The 13,751-nt window shown below is 41.0% G+C and overlaps 1 protein-coding gene across 8 annotated transcripts in view; it reads left to right on the top strand.

The window, feature by feature from the left end:
* SHLD1 (shieldin complex subunit 1) overlaps window positions 1–13,751 on the top strand; it is a 120,173-nt gene that overhangs the window by 24,021 nt on the left and 82,401 nt on the right. For 5 of the 8 annotated variants that reach the window (XM_057702668.1, XM_057702666.1, XM_057702667.1 and 2 more), the window contains one exon: window positions 6,079–6,260. In XM_057702668.1, the coding sequence (XP_057558651.1) occupies window positions 6,079–6,260 (182 nt within the window). Of the gene's footprint in view, window positions 1–657; window positions 1,326–4,878; window positions 5,014–6,078; window positions 6,261–6,358; window positions 7,135–13,751 lie in introns of those variants that run through there. The other 3 variants (XM_057702671.1, XM_057702665.1, XR_009048438.1) reach the window with 3 other exon arrangements.

The raw sequence follows: 13,751 nt of genomic DNA, 5'->3' as shown, positions 1-13,751 counted from the left end.
AGCTTCCTAGCTATGTTCCTTCATGTTTACCCTCCTCTGATTCGTATTTCACTCAGCTGACAGAGAGAGCCTTTGAAAATGCAAATTGATTGTATCATGCACATCCCCTCAGAAGCTTTCATTATATCAATTTTTAAATGGAAATATGTGTAAAAATAAGATGGTGGACGAGTAGAGATTTGGATAGCTGGTTATCTGATAAAGAAAATCATAGTAAAACGTTAATTATGAAATCTAGGCAAAGACCATATGTAACAAACCCACAGCTAAGATCAGGAACAAGACTGGTGCCTACTCTTGCCACTTCTATTTAACATAGTGTTGGAAGTTCTAGCCAGAGCAATTAGGCAAGAAAGAGAAGTAAAAGGCATCTTAGTTGGAAAGGAAGAAGTAAAACCGTCACTATTTGAAGATGACATGATATTATATATGGAAAACCCTAAAGATTCTGTCAACAAACTGTTAGAACTAAAACAAATTCGGCGAAGTTGCAAGATACAAAATCAACACACAAAAGACTGTTGCATAATGAACTATCAGAAAGAGAAATTAAGAATACAATCCCACTTACAATTGCATCAAAAAGAATAAAATACCTAGGAATAAATTTTTTTCTTTTTCCTTTTTCTTTGAAAAAACTTTTTTGTTTTTGCCTAGGAATAAATTTAACCAAGAAGGTGAAAGACCTGTATACTGAAAACTACAAGACATTAATGAAAGAAACTGAAGAAGATACAAATAAGTGGAAAGATATTCTGTACTCATGGATTGGAAGAATTAATATTAAAATGTCCATGCTACCCCAAACAATATACAGATTCAATACAGTACCTTTCAAAATCCCAATGACGTTTTTCACAGTAATAAAATTTTAAAAATACTGAAATTTGTGGAACTATGATAGATGCCAAATAGCCACAAAAATCTTGAGAATGAACAAAGCTGCAGGCATCATGCGCCCTGATTTCAAACTATATTACAAAGCTATAATAATTAAAACAGTATGGCATTGGCATAAAAATAGACAACATAAATCAGTGGAACAGAATAGACAGCTCAGAAATAAACCTATGCATATATGGCCAATTAATTTATGACAAAGGAGTCAAGAATATACAATGGAGAAAGGACAGTCTCTTCAATAAATAGTGCTAGGAAAACTGACAGCTGTATGCAAAAGAATGAAACTGGACCACCATACACAAAAATTAACTCAAAATGGATTAAAGACTTAAGACCTAAAACTGTAAAAATCATAGAAGAAAATAGAGATGATAAAGTCTTTGACATAGGTCTTGACAATGATTTTTTGAATCTGATACCACAACTAAAAGCAACTAAAGCAAAAAAAACAACAACAACAACAAAAAAAACACCAAAAAAACAGGTGGGATAACATCAAACTAAAAAGGTTTTGCATGGCAAAGGAAACCATCAACAAATGAAAAGGCAACCTACTGAATGGGAGAGAGTATTTGCAAATCATATATCTGATAAGGGGCTAATATCCAAAATATATAAGGAACTCATACAACTCAATAGCAAAAAACTAACCAATCCAATTAAAAAATGAGGAGAAGAGTTGAATAGACTTTTTTTTTCCCCCAACAAGACATATGGATGGCCAACAGGTACATGAAAAGATGGCCTACATGATTAATAAATCATCAGGGAAATGGAAATCAAAACTACAATGAGATATCACCTCATACCTGTCAGGATGGCTAATATCAAAAAGATTAGGGACTTCCCTGGTGGTCCAGTGGTTAAGACTCTGGTCTTCCAATGCAGGGGACTTGGGTTTGATGCTGGTCAGGGAACTAGGATCCCACATGCTGCAGGGTGTGGCAAATAAATACATACATACATGCATACTAGAAATAACAAGTGTTGGCATAGATGTAGAGAAAAGAGAAACCTCAGGGGAATGTAAATTGGTGTAGCCTCTATGGAAAAGTGTGGAGTTTCCTCAAAAAGTTAAAAATAGAACTACCATATGATCCAGGAATTCCAATTTTGAGTATTTATTCAAAGAAAACAAGAACATGAATTAGAAAAATATATGCACCTCCATGTTCGTTGCAGCATTATTTACAATAGCCAAGATATGGAAACAACCTAAGAGTCCACTGATGGATGAGTGAATAAAGATGTGGTATATATATACAATGTAATATTATTCTGCCATAAAAAAGAATGAAATCTTGCCATTTGCAACAACATGAATGGACCTAGAGAGCACTGTAAGTGAAATGAGTCAGAGAAAGACAAATACTTTATGATCTCTCTTATATATAGAATCCCCCAATTTTATATATATATATATACATATAAATGTGTGTGTATATATATACATACGTGTGTGTGTGTGTAAAGCTTATAGATACAGAGGACAGATTAGTGGTTGCCAGAAAGGGCGGGGGTGGGGGGCATGGAAGAAATGGGTGAACTGTTTTTGGTTTTGTTTTGTTTGTGTAAATAAGTTGAGTAAGAATAAAGAAATCTAGGCAGTAGCTATATGGATGGTCATTGTAGAAAATTCTTTCCACTATCTTTTGTTTGAAATTTTGCATGTGAAATATTAGGAGGAAAGAGCCTTAACTGGGGAAAAAAAACAAGTACAGAGTTTCCTGGTGGTCCAGTGGTTAGGACTCAGTGCTTCACTGCTATGGCCTGGATTCAGTCCCTGGTTGGGGAACTAAAATACTGCAAGCCACATGGTGAGGCCAAAAGAAAAAAAGAAAAAAAAAGTAAATGAAATTAAACTACTTCTTATACATGGGCCCTGATGGAGTTGTTTTTATAAATTTGTGAGAATCTATAGAGCAGTGGCTGCTTTCTCTTGGTAAGCAGGTATTTATGTACTGAGAAATTTCTTGGGCCTGCAGTCACAAGGCATCCTATACTCCCCAGTAATGGAAAATAATATTTAGACTGTGTAACGAAAGCACCTTCAAGAGAAGAAAATAAACACTTCTGGAGAAGGAAATTGAACTACATATCAAAAGTTTTCAGGCGAAGGATAATCATTGCATTCTACTTGGCCAGCCGAGGTAGTTTCAGGTCATTAGAAGGGTCTCATCTGTCCCTATTATTTGATTTCTCCTGTACAAATTCATTGAGTCCCAAATAATGTTTTACATGCACAGGTACTTACTTTGTAATAAACAGGATTCTGCATTTCAGTAGACATTTTTTTTTCCTTTTTTTGTTCAAATGCCCAGTTTGGGATGAATTTGATATTTAGTATAAGTGATTCTAAAAGAAAAGATAGATATCACATCAAGATACTATTTGTTTCCAAACAGGATTCCTTTTGTTTTATATCATTAATAATGAGTTCTGTTGATGGCTGATTTCAAGGCACCTTTGTCGGCAGGCAGGATACTTGGCTGTCATTCACTGACCTGCTTGTTCCCTTCCAGAAACCTCCAGAGCAGTGTTTGGTGAGGTGAGGGCAGAAGGGGGAGCCACAGGTGCCCGCAGCAGAAGTGTCTGCTGCAACTTCGGGCTTGGTTGGCTAATATAGCACATGTGCAAAGACAGGATGTTCTTGCTTCTTTGGGAAACTTGATCACGTCACTCCTTTCAGAAACAATCAGCTGATATGTTGGCTCACTGTCTGCCTGAGTGAATGTCCACAACAGCATGTGACTTGGTGTCCTCAAACAAGAAGGATCTCGCCAGGGCCCTCTGTTATTTGTTTTTATACCTCTTATCTTTGCCTGATCAGGTGGTAGCTTGGGCTGCAGTCAGGAGGCTGCAGACAGAGGGCTGGGAGGTCTTGGAGCTGGGTTCATCCTAGGTTGGTACTTTCCAGACAGGGAGCTGGGTTCATCCTAGGTTAGTACTTTCCAGATGGGTTTCCTTGGGCAAGTTTTTCTACTACTCCTGTGTTTGGGGCTGACTGTAAACAAGGATAACAATAAGATTACCTGCTTCATAGGGCTGTTGCAGATGAAGCTCTTAGCACAGTGCCTGGCAACCAAACAGCACTCAGTAAATTTTTTTTTAAGATTTATTATATATTTATTTACTTATTTTTGGCTGCGTGGGGTCTTTGCTGCTGCGTGCGGGTTTTCTCTAGTTGTGGCGAGCAGGGGCTACTCTTTGTTGTGGTGCACAGGCTTCTCATTGCGGTGGCTTCCCTTGTTGCAGAGCATGGGCTCTAGGCACACGGGCTTCAGTAGTTCTGGCACTCAGTCTCAGTAGTTGTGGCTTTGGGGCTCTAGAGTGCAGGCTCAGTAGTTGTGGCGCACAGGCTTAGTTGCTCCGCGGCCTGTGGGATCTTCCTGGACCAGGGCTCGAACCCGTGTCCCCTGCATTGGCAGGCAGATCCTTAACCACTGTGCCACCAGGGAAGTCCCAATAAATGTTAACCACTTGTATTATTATACTGTTCATATTACTCTGAAATTGTTTCTGTCATTCAGGCTATATCTTTCAAGTTCTGACTGTCATTTTAACAGCTGGATAGTATTCCATAACTCAGAATACTGCCTCCTCCCAAACCTATCCTTCTCCTGTCTGCTCTAACTCAGTTGATAATACAACCCCATCCCTGAAGCTGTCTCTCTTTGTTGACTCTAGGTTCCTGCTTAGCCCCTTTATCCATTTAGTTATTGAGTTCGACTCTCATTTCTGTTCCTAAACATGTTCTTACTCTGCCTGCTACTCTCGGCAGCTAGTGCCCTGCCCTCATTCACATGCTCTTCCTCTCTCGCTGGGACCGCAGCAGGTGACTGAATTCCTGTTGCTTCTGAGACTGCCTGCTGTCCAGCTACCAATCTGCAGATCTGACCAGTGTCTCCTCTGCGTGGTGCACGGTGGCCCGTGGTAGTCTCAAGGGGTGGTGTTGAGCATAGTAAGATTTACTTACGACAACTTGTGAGGCAGAAAGTGGCAGAGGGTCCAGGATCTCCCCAGGCCCGTAATTATTTTACAGAGAGGTAGGCATGGCTGGATGCACTGCAGAGACCCCTCCAGCCCATGGATAGACATCAACCAGGATGGGTAAGGGACACCTAATTTTTAACAAGAAATGTCCAAATGCTGAACCCAATAAGCCACCTTTGATGTGTCCAGAGCTCAGCTAGAGGGTGTGTGTATCCAAGTTGCTGACAGCATCCAGGCCTTACTATCCTTCCAGAGCCAGCAAGGAAGAGCAGAGACCCCATGGCCATCCATCCACGACCACAGGATTTGTCCCTCCCCAGTTACCCAGTGTGTGACTGTCCTTGACTCTCACTTTAAACTCCTGATACCTCTTGCCCGTTGTGGTTGCCCAAGCTGGCTCCTCTGGGGTTCATGCTGTCCCCCTGCCATGGCCTGCCCCGTGCTTGGGAACAGCCTCCTCCAGAAAGCCTATTGCCCCCTCTCTGGACGCCTCTCCCTCTTATCATGGTGTTAGTACTATCTGTCTCTGTGTTTGGATCATCCTAAGCTGGGCAACTCAAAGGAAGTGTCTATCACATTCACCTTTGCATACCCAGGGCCTGACGTGTTAACAGTTGTCTGAAGTTCACAGAAGAAGATGCAAACCACCTATCATCTCACTACCCAGAAATTAAACCACTGAGTTAATTACACTGGAATTAATTAATTTGGGCTATACCCTTCCAGACTTGTTTTTTTCTAGCTATAGGTCTGTGAATTTCATACACACACATCCTACACACGATATTTTATAAGATCTACATCAAACGCGACCCAGAGTTTTAAATCTCTTTCCATTTAATATAACATGGGCAGTTTCCCATCTCATTAAATATTCATGCAGTCCTTGGATTATAGTGGTACACAGTATTTCATCCTTATCAGACATGCAGTTCATTTCCTAGCCGAAGTTATTCATGGTTTCTTTCTGTGCTGAGAGTTATTTGTTTCTCATGATGAAGAAACATGGTAAAGAAATACTGGGTCTATAGCGAAGATAAGGAAGACCATTAATAACAGGAAAGTAAACTATTCTTGTTCTACTGCTGTTTGGACTTTAAGGTGGTTTAAGCCGTGGCTGTGATGGAGGCTCTTTGTCTGCGATGCCTTCTGAATTGAATTGTTTTATTTTTTCCATGGCAGGACTATGGCCACTCAGGAAGCCACTCCAGGTAGCCAGTCAGAGGAGAGCAGTGCCTTGGACCTGCCATCAGCTTCTGACATACGGGATTACGTGTTGCGGAGATGCAGCCAAGAGGCCAACAGTGAGGCTCTCAGTTCCGAGGAAGCCCTTCCTATGCCTTGCTCTTCTGATGTGGATCCAGGTGAGAAGCAGAGTTGAAAACAAATGAACATCGAGCGAACAAACAGAACAGCCCGACACACACGTAGGCGCTCGTTTGTCTCCCTCTTTTCATGGCAGATCTCTGAAGAATCATTCATTGTCCTGGGGAGAAAAACATCTTATCTAAGCAAAACTGCTGGGAGAGACTTCAAAGGACAGCCTCCCTGGTAAAGCCAGGACAGGGAGCTGCTTCCTGGAGGCCTTTTGTCTGCATCCCTTTCTGATCTCCATCCAAATGCATTTAGAGGCAAGGAACACTTGGTTCAGTAGGGAGAGAGGGGGATGGGTTTTTTTGTTTTTTTTTCTTTTAAAACTTCAGAAAATAGCCATGTGGGCCTGTTTTGTGTCATAGGGACTTCAGTGTTTTTCTTAGGAAGTATACTCTGGATTTAGGCAACAACTTTTCTGTAAGTTTCCCTGACTGAATTGCCGAAAAGTCTGTTGTTTAAGCTTAATAATAATTCTTTGACATAGTTAGTGACCATCTCTGCTTGTAAAGCCTGTCCCCTCCGTTTATTACCTAATCCAGGCCTGGAGGTCCACAGATTCAAAGCTTTGCCGCTTACTGGTTGTGTGACTCGGGTCGTATTTCTTAACCCCTCTGAGCTTCAGCATCATCTACAAAATGAGGATCAAGGTGCTTGCCTCATGGAGTAGGTTTAACTCGGGGAACAGTGTGAGGGCTCCATCACAGTGTTTGCCCACATAGATGCTTAGTCAATTGCTGTGACAGTGTTGTGGTGATATTATTATTGTTGTTGTTGTTGTTAATATTAACAAACCCAAATAGATATTTTTCTTTTTTTTCTTTTTCTTTTTTTTTAGAACTTTTATTGAGATACAGTTAACATACAATAAACTGCATATATTTAGAGCGTACAATTTGTTATCCCAATCTCCCAATTCATTCCCCCCCAACCCTCCCCGGTTTCCCCACTTGGTGTCCATATGTTTGTTCTCTACATCTGTGTCTCTATTTCGGAAATAGAGGCGGAAATAGAGACCCACATAGATATTTTTAAAGAGTGCTCAGGCACTAAGAAAATGTGGGCCTTAATGATGAATTCAATGTTGGCAGTAAGTGGGGGTGTACCTGTCATTTTCTTTAAGAATTCTAGGGAAAAAAAAATACCTCTAAACTCCCTTATGATTCTGTTCTGATTTTCAGGACATAGTAATCAGGATCAGTCAGCCCCCCGGTTAATTTAGTTCCTAATTTAGATCATTTCTTATCCTTTTTCTTTCTAGGCTCAGAATCTTAGTTCATTTAACTTTTCCTCTCCCCCATCCCATCCTGCTGCCTCTACATTACTTTCTATCCCAAAGAAAGCAACTGTCATTAAGTTGAATTAAGTTGACCATTGAAATATTTATATTGGAGTATTTGTTTAAAATCTAGACATTTCATGCAGAAAAGATTCTCTTGGAAGCCTTTATAAAGCCCTTGTACAGGGGAAGGAGCACTCAAATGCGGAGACAGCCGTTCTGCATGGCATCGGTGGTGCTGCTGCTGCCTTAGGCGGTCCAGTTTGAATTCCGGTTCTGCTTCTTCCTGGGGTTTGACCTTGGGCAACTCACTTGGCCTCCATGTGTTGGTTCCCTCGTTTGTAAAATGGAGCTAGTGACGCCCACCTTGTCATGGGGCAGCCACGGTGAGGGTCAGAGTGTGTGAGGCGTAACGCCTGGCACGTGGTGGGCTTGGAGATCCAGCTCCTCGTGAGTTCAGCACCTGGGCCTCTCAACACGCCACCAGCTGACTAGGCTCCATTCATTCATTCATCTATTTATTGACCTATAGCTGATGTACAATATTACATGTTGCAGGTGTACAACATCGTGATTCACAGCTTTTAAAGATTATTCTCCATTTATAGTTATTGTAAGATATTGGCTGTATTCCCTGTGTTGTACAATATATCCTTGTAGCTCATTATTTTGTACGTAGTAGTTTGTACCCTTAACCCCCTCCTTGGGGCCATCTTGCCCCTCCCCCCTTCCCTCTCCCCACTGGTCACCACTAGTTTGTTCTCTATATCTGTGAGTCTACTTCTTTTTCGTTATATTCACTAGCTTCTTTTATTTTTTAGATTCTACACATAAGTTATCTGACTTATTTCACTAAGCATAACACCCTCCAAGTCCATCCATGTTGTTGCAAATGGCAGAATGTTGTTCTTGTCTGTGGCTGAGCACTGTTCCATCGTGTGTATGTATGTACACACACCACCTCTTCTTTACCCATCATCTGCTGATGGACACTGAGGTTGCTCCCATATCTTAGTAACTGTAAGTAATGCTGCTATGAATACTGGGGTGCGTGTATCTTTTTGAATTAGTGATTTCAGTTTTTTTCAGATATACACCCAAGAGTAGAATTTCTGGGTCATATGGTAGTTCTCTTGTTAGTTTTTTGAAAAAACTCCATACTGTTTCCACAGTGGCTGCACCAGTTTACATTCTCATCAACAGCATAAGAGGGTTTCCTTTTCTCCACATCCTTGTGACAAGATCCATTTTTAAATAATTATTTATTTATTTATTTATTTATTTTATTCTTATTGTGGTGGCTTCTCTTGTTGTGGAGCACAGGCTCTACGTGCATGGGCTTCAGTAGTTGCAGCACACGGGCTCAGTAGTTGTGGCTTGTGGGCTTAGTCGCTCTGTGGCATGTGGGATGTTCCTGGACCAGGGCTCGAACCCATGTCCCCTGCATTTGCAGGCGGATTCTTAACCACTGCACCACCAGGGAAGCCCCTTAAGATCCATTTAAGTTCATGACCTCCTACCTCAAGTGGAGCCTCATTGCTGCCCGTCCATCACACAGTTTTCCTAGTATGTTCATCCTCCTGCACTCCTGGGTGACTGTGCAGTATCATCTCCTCTCTTTGCAGACCCCCATTACCTCCTTCAACCTCTCTCTCAGCTGCTAATCTAGGTTTCCTATTTCATCAAGAAAACAGAAGCACTCAGAAGAGAATGAGCACTCACACTCCACATCCATCAGCTTCCTTCCCTCCTGTTTCCGTGGAGATCCATCCCTGCCTGCCCTCCTCTTCCTGTCTGCTTTCACCTACTCAAGGTCGTCACTTCTGGCAGTCTCCTGCATCGTTGATTCCCCCTCTACTGGTCATTCTCACGATCATACAAAGATGTTTTAATAGCTCCCATCTTAACAAAATGCCCACCCTAGACCCCAAATCCCCACCTAGTTACAGACTCATTCCTCTGTTCTCTTCTATAGAAAAACCCTCAAAAGGATCATCTACACCTGCTGTCCCTAGTTCCTCCTAAAACCCTCCAACCCGGCTTCTATCTCCATCACAATAGCTCTTGTCAAGGTCATGACCTACACGTTGTTAAATCCAGTGGTCGCTTCTCAAGCCTTTTCCTTCTTGATCTGTCAGGAACATTGACTTTTTTCCTTCTTGAATCCTTTCTTCACTGGGCTTTCTGGGATGCAGCATCTCCTGGTTTTTCCTTATTCTCCTGTCTGTTCTGTCTCCTTTGCCTGAGACCTTCCTCTCCAGCCCTGTAGTGTTGGAGAGCCCAGGGCCTAGTCCTCAGCTCTCCTCTGTGCTCACGCCCTTCCTAAGTGATCTTATCTAGTCTTGGGGCCTTAATTGCCCACAGTACCCCACTCAGTCCCAGATTTCTCTCTCCAGCTTGGATCTCTGGCTTGACATCATCATGTAGATTTCTGTTAGACTTCCTAAATTTGACATACCTAAACTGCATTCCTGATTCCTTTACCCTCTCAAATCTACACATACATGCCTGTTCTTCGAGGCTTTCTCATCTCAAAAAAGGGCCTCCATCCTGCTGTTCACTGAGGCAGAAACCTAGGCATCATCCTCAACTTCTTTCTTTCTCCTTAATCTCATATCCAGTCCTCAGCAAATTCTGTCAGCCCTCCTTCAGAGTGAATCTAGAATCTGACCAGTTTTCGCCGTCTCCACTCCCACCACACTAGTCCCTGCCACTATCATCTGTCTCCTGGATTACTGTTAACCTCATAACCAGCTTTTCCCACAGCTGTTCTTATCCTCCTGCAGTTTCTTTTTTTTTAAATTTTCTTTATTTTTATTATCTTTAATGGAGTATATAAAAACGGAGAAACATCATTCAAATTGTGCTTTCACATATTCATATAGCAAGTATCTGGAAATACATATGGGCTTAGAAATATTTTACTTTTGATGCAGGAATTCCAGTCCTGTTAACCAAAACTAAAGAAATAATTAATGATAAAAATAAGCTTTATGTATGGTGACATCTATAATTAGATGTCACTAAACATTGTCACTAAACATTGAACAATAATGGTTAACTAAGTACACCCAGTCAACTAAATATGAATATTCAAAAGAATTGCATTTCTTCCTTTTTTAAAATTAATTTTTATTGGAGTATAGTTGTTTTACAGTCTTGTGTTAGTTTCTGCTGTACAACAAAGTGAATCAGCTATATGTATATATATATCCCTTCTTTAGGTCACCACAGAGCATTGAATAGAGTTCCCTGTGCTATGCAGTAGGTTCTCATTAGTTATCTATTTTACACGTAGTAGTGTATATATGTCAATCCCAATCCCCCAATTCATGCCACCACCCCCTTCCCTCCCTGGTATCGATACGTCCATTCTCTACATCTGTGTCTCTGTTTCTCCTTTGCAAAGAAGTTCATCTGTATCATTTTTCTAGATTCCACATGTAAGCAATATTATACGATATTTGTTTTTCTCTTTCTGACTTACTTCACTCTGTATGACAGTCTGTAGGTCAATCCACATCTCTGCAAATTGCACAATTTCATTCCTTTTTATGGCTGAGTAATACTGCATAATATAATGCATATATATATACACCACTTTTTCTTTATCCATTCTTCTGTTGATGGGCGTTTAGGTTGCTTCCATGTCCTGGCTATTTTAAATAGTGCTGCAATGAACATTGGGGTGCATGTGTATCTTTTTGAATTATTGTTTTCTCTGGGCATATGCCCAGTAGTGGGACTGCTGGGTCATATGGTAGTTCTATTTTTAATTTTTTGAGGAACCCCCATACTGTTCTCCATAGTTTCTGTACCAATTTACACTCCCACCAACAGTGTAGGAGGGTTCCCTTTTCTCCACACCCTCTCCAGCATTTACTGTTTGTAGATTTTTTGATGGCCATTCTGATAGGTGTGAGGTGTTACCTCATTGTAGTTTTGATTTGCATTTCTCTAATATTGTTGGCCATCTGTATTCTCCTTTGGAGAAATGTCTATTTAGGTCTTTTGCCCATTTTTTTATTGGATTTTTGTTTTTTTGATATTGATCTGCATGAGCTGTTTGTATATTTTGGAGATTAACCCCTTGTCAGTTGCTTTATTTGCAAATATTATCTCCCATTCTGAGGGTTGTCTTTTTGTCTTGTTTATAGTTTCCTTTGCTGTGCCAAAAATTTTAAGTTTCATTAGGTCCCATTTGTTTTTTTTTTTTATTTTTATTTTCATTATTCTAGGAGGTGCATCAAAAAAGATCTTGCTGCTATTTATGTCAAAGAGTGTTCTGTCTATTTTTTCTTCTAAGAGTTTTATAGTATGTGGCCTTTCATTTTGTTTAATCCATTATGAGTTTACTTTTGTGTATAGTGTTAGGAAGTGTTCTAATTTCATTCTTTTACATGTAGCTGTCCAGTTTTTCCAGCATCATTTACTGAAGAGACTGTCTTCTCCATTGTATATTCTTGCCTCCTTTGTCATAGATTAGTTGACCATAGGTGCATGGGTTTACCTCTGGGCTTTCTATCCTGTTCCATTGATCTATATTTCTGTTTTTCTGCCAGTACCAAACTGTCTTGATTACTATAGCTTTGAAGTATAGTCTGACGTCAGGGAGCCTGATTCCTCCAGCTCCGTTTTTCTTTCTCAAGATTGCTTTGGCTATTCAGGGTCTTTTGTGTTTTTATACAAGTTGTAAAATTTCTTTTTCTAGTTCTGTGAAGAATGCCATTGGTAATTTGATAAGGATTGCATTGAATCTGTAGATTGCTTTGGGTAGTATAGTCATTTTCACAATGTTGATTCTTCCAGTCCAAGAACATGGTATATCTCTCCAACAGTTTGTGTTGTCTTTGATTGTTTTCATCAGTATCTTATAGTTTTCTGAGTACAAGTCTTTTGCCTCCTTAGGTGGGTTTATTCCTAGGTATTTTATTCTTTTTGTTGTAATGGTAAATGGGATTGTTTACTTAATTTCTCTTTCTGATCTTTCATAGTTAGTGTAAGGAAATGCAAGAGATTTCTGTGCATTAATTTTGTATTCTGCAACTTTACCAAATTCATTGATTAGCTCTAGTAGTTTTCTGGTGGCATCTTTAGGATTTTCTATGTATAGTATCATGTCATCTGCAAACAGTGTCAGTTTTACTTCTTCTTTTCCAATTTGTATTCCTTTTATTTCTTTTTTATTTATTTATTTATTGTCTGTGTTGGGTCTTCATTGCTGCACATGGGCTTTCTCTAGTTGTGGTGAGTAGGGGCTACTCTTCATTGTGGGGTGCATGCAGGCTTCTCATCGTGGTGACTTCTCTTGTTGCGGAGCTTGGACTCCAGAAACATGGGCTTCAGTAGTTGCAGTGTGGGGGCTCAGTAGTTGTGGCACACAGGCTTAGCTGCTTCACAGCATGTGGGATCTTACCAGACCAGGGATTGAACCCATGTCCCCTGCATTGGCAGGCAGATTCCTAACTACTGTGCCACCAGGGAAGTCCAGGTGGAAATGGTATCTTTGAGCCATGATGGGAGCAAGGATTATACTGGGGTCAAATGGGAGGCAGCCTTCCGTTTCTTTAACAGCCCATATCTGATAGTTTACACTAAATGGAAATAACTGGGCTCAGGTTTATCCACCACTAAAGGACTTCATTCTGACATCAGTAGGAGATGCTGCCATGGAAAGCTGTCTATATTGTTGTAAGCTTTCCAGATCTGCCTATTGTGAGAAGATTTTCTAGAAAGTAAACTTAGGTTGTTACTGGTAATCTGGCTGTTACCAAGCCATGAACTTGAGGTGGAGAGCCCTAAACTCTGGGAGAGTCACTGCTCTAAGTGCCCAGCCCAATCGGCTCCGCTCTGACCATCTTCCACCACACATTTCTCAGCCTGTCCAGGAGCCTGAGGTGTTTGCTTTCTGCTTATAAATCGAGTCCCTTTCCTCGCCTCACTTCCTGATGGCGGCCATCCCATCTCAGCTTCTCAACACATCCACTTCCCCAGCCAACTTCATTCTTGGCTTGCATTTTGCTGCTGTGTGTTGTCAGGAAATTGCTCTTCTAGGGGTTGGTGAACAGTTGCAGTCCTCAGGGTCGCCCAGCCTTGGGTGCATCCACCCTGGACTCCCTGCACTCGGCTCCTTTTGTAGGTATCCCCATGTGACCGTGTGGCTGCCTCTCCTATGGGTCTGTCACTGACCCAGCTTCTAGAAAGA

Source organism: Hippopotamus amphibius, chromosome 12 (assembly GCF_030028045.1).
Source record: "Hippopotamus amphibius kiboko isolate mHipAmp2 chromosome 12, mHipAmp2.hap2, whole genome shotgun sequence".
Classification (NCBI taxonomy): domain Eukaryota; kingdom Metazoa; phylum Chordata; class Mammalia; order Artiodactyla; family Hippopotamidae; genus Hippopotamus; species Hippopotamus amphibius.
The sequence above is the reverse complement of the archived record's forward strand: the minus strand, read 5'-3'. Positions and strand labels throughout refer to the sequence as shown.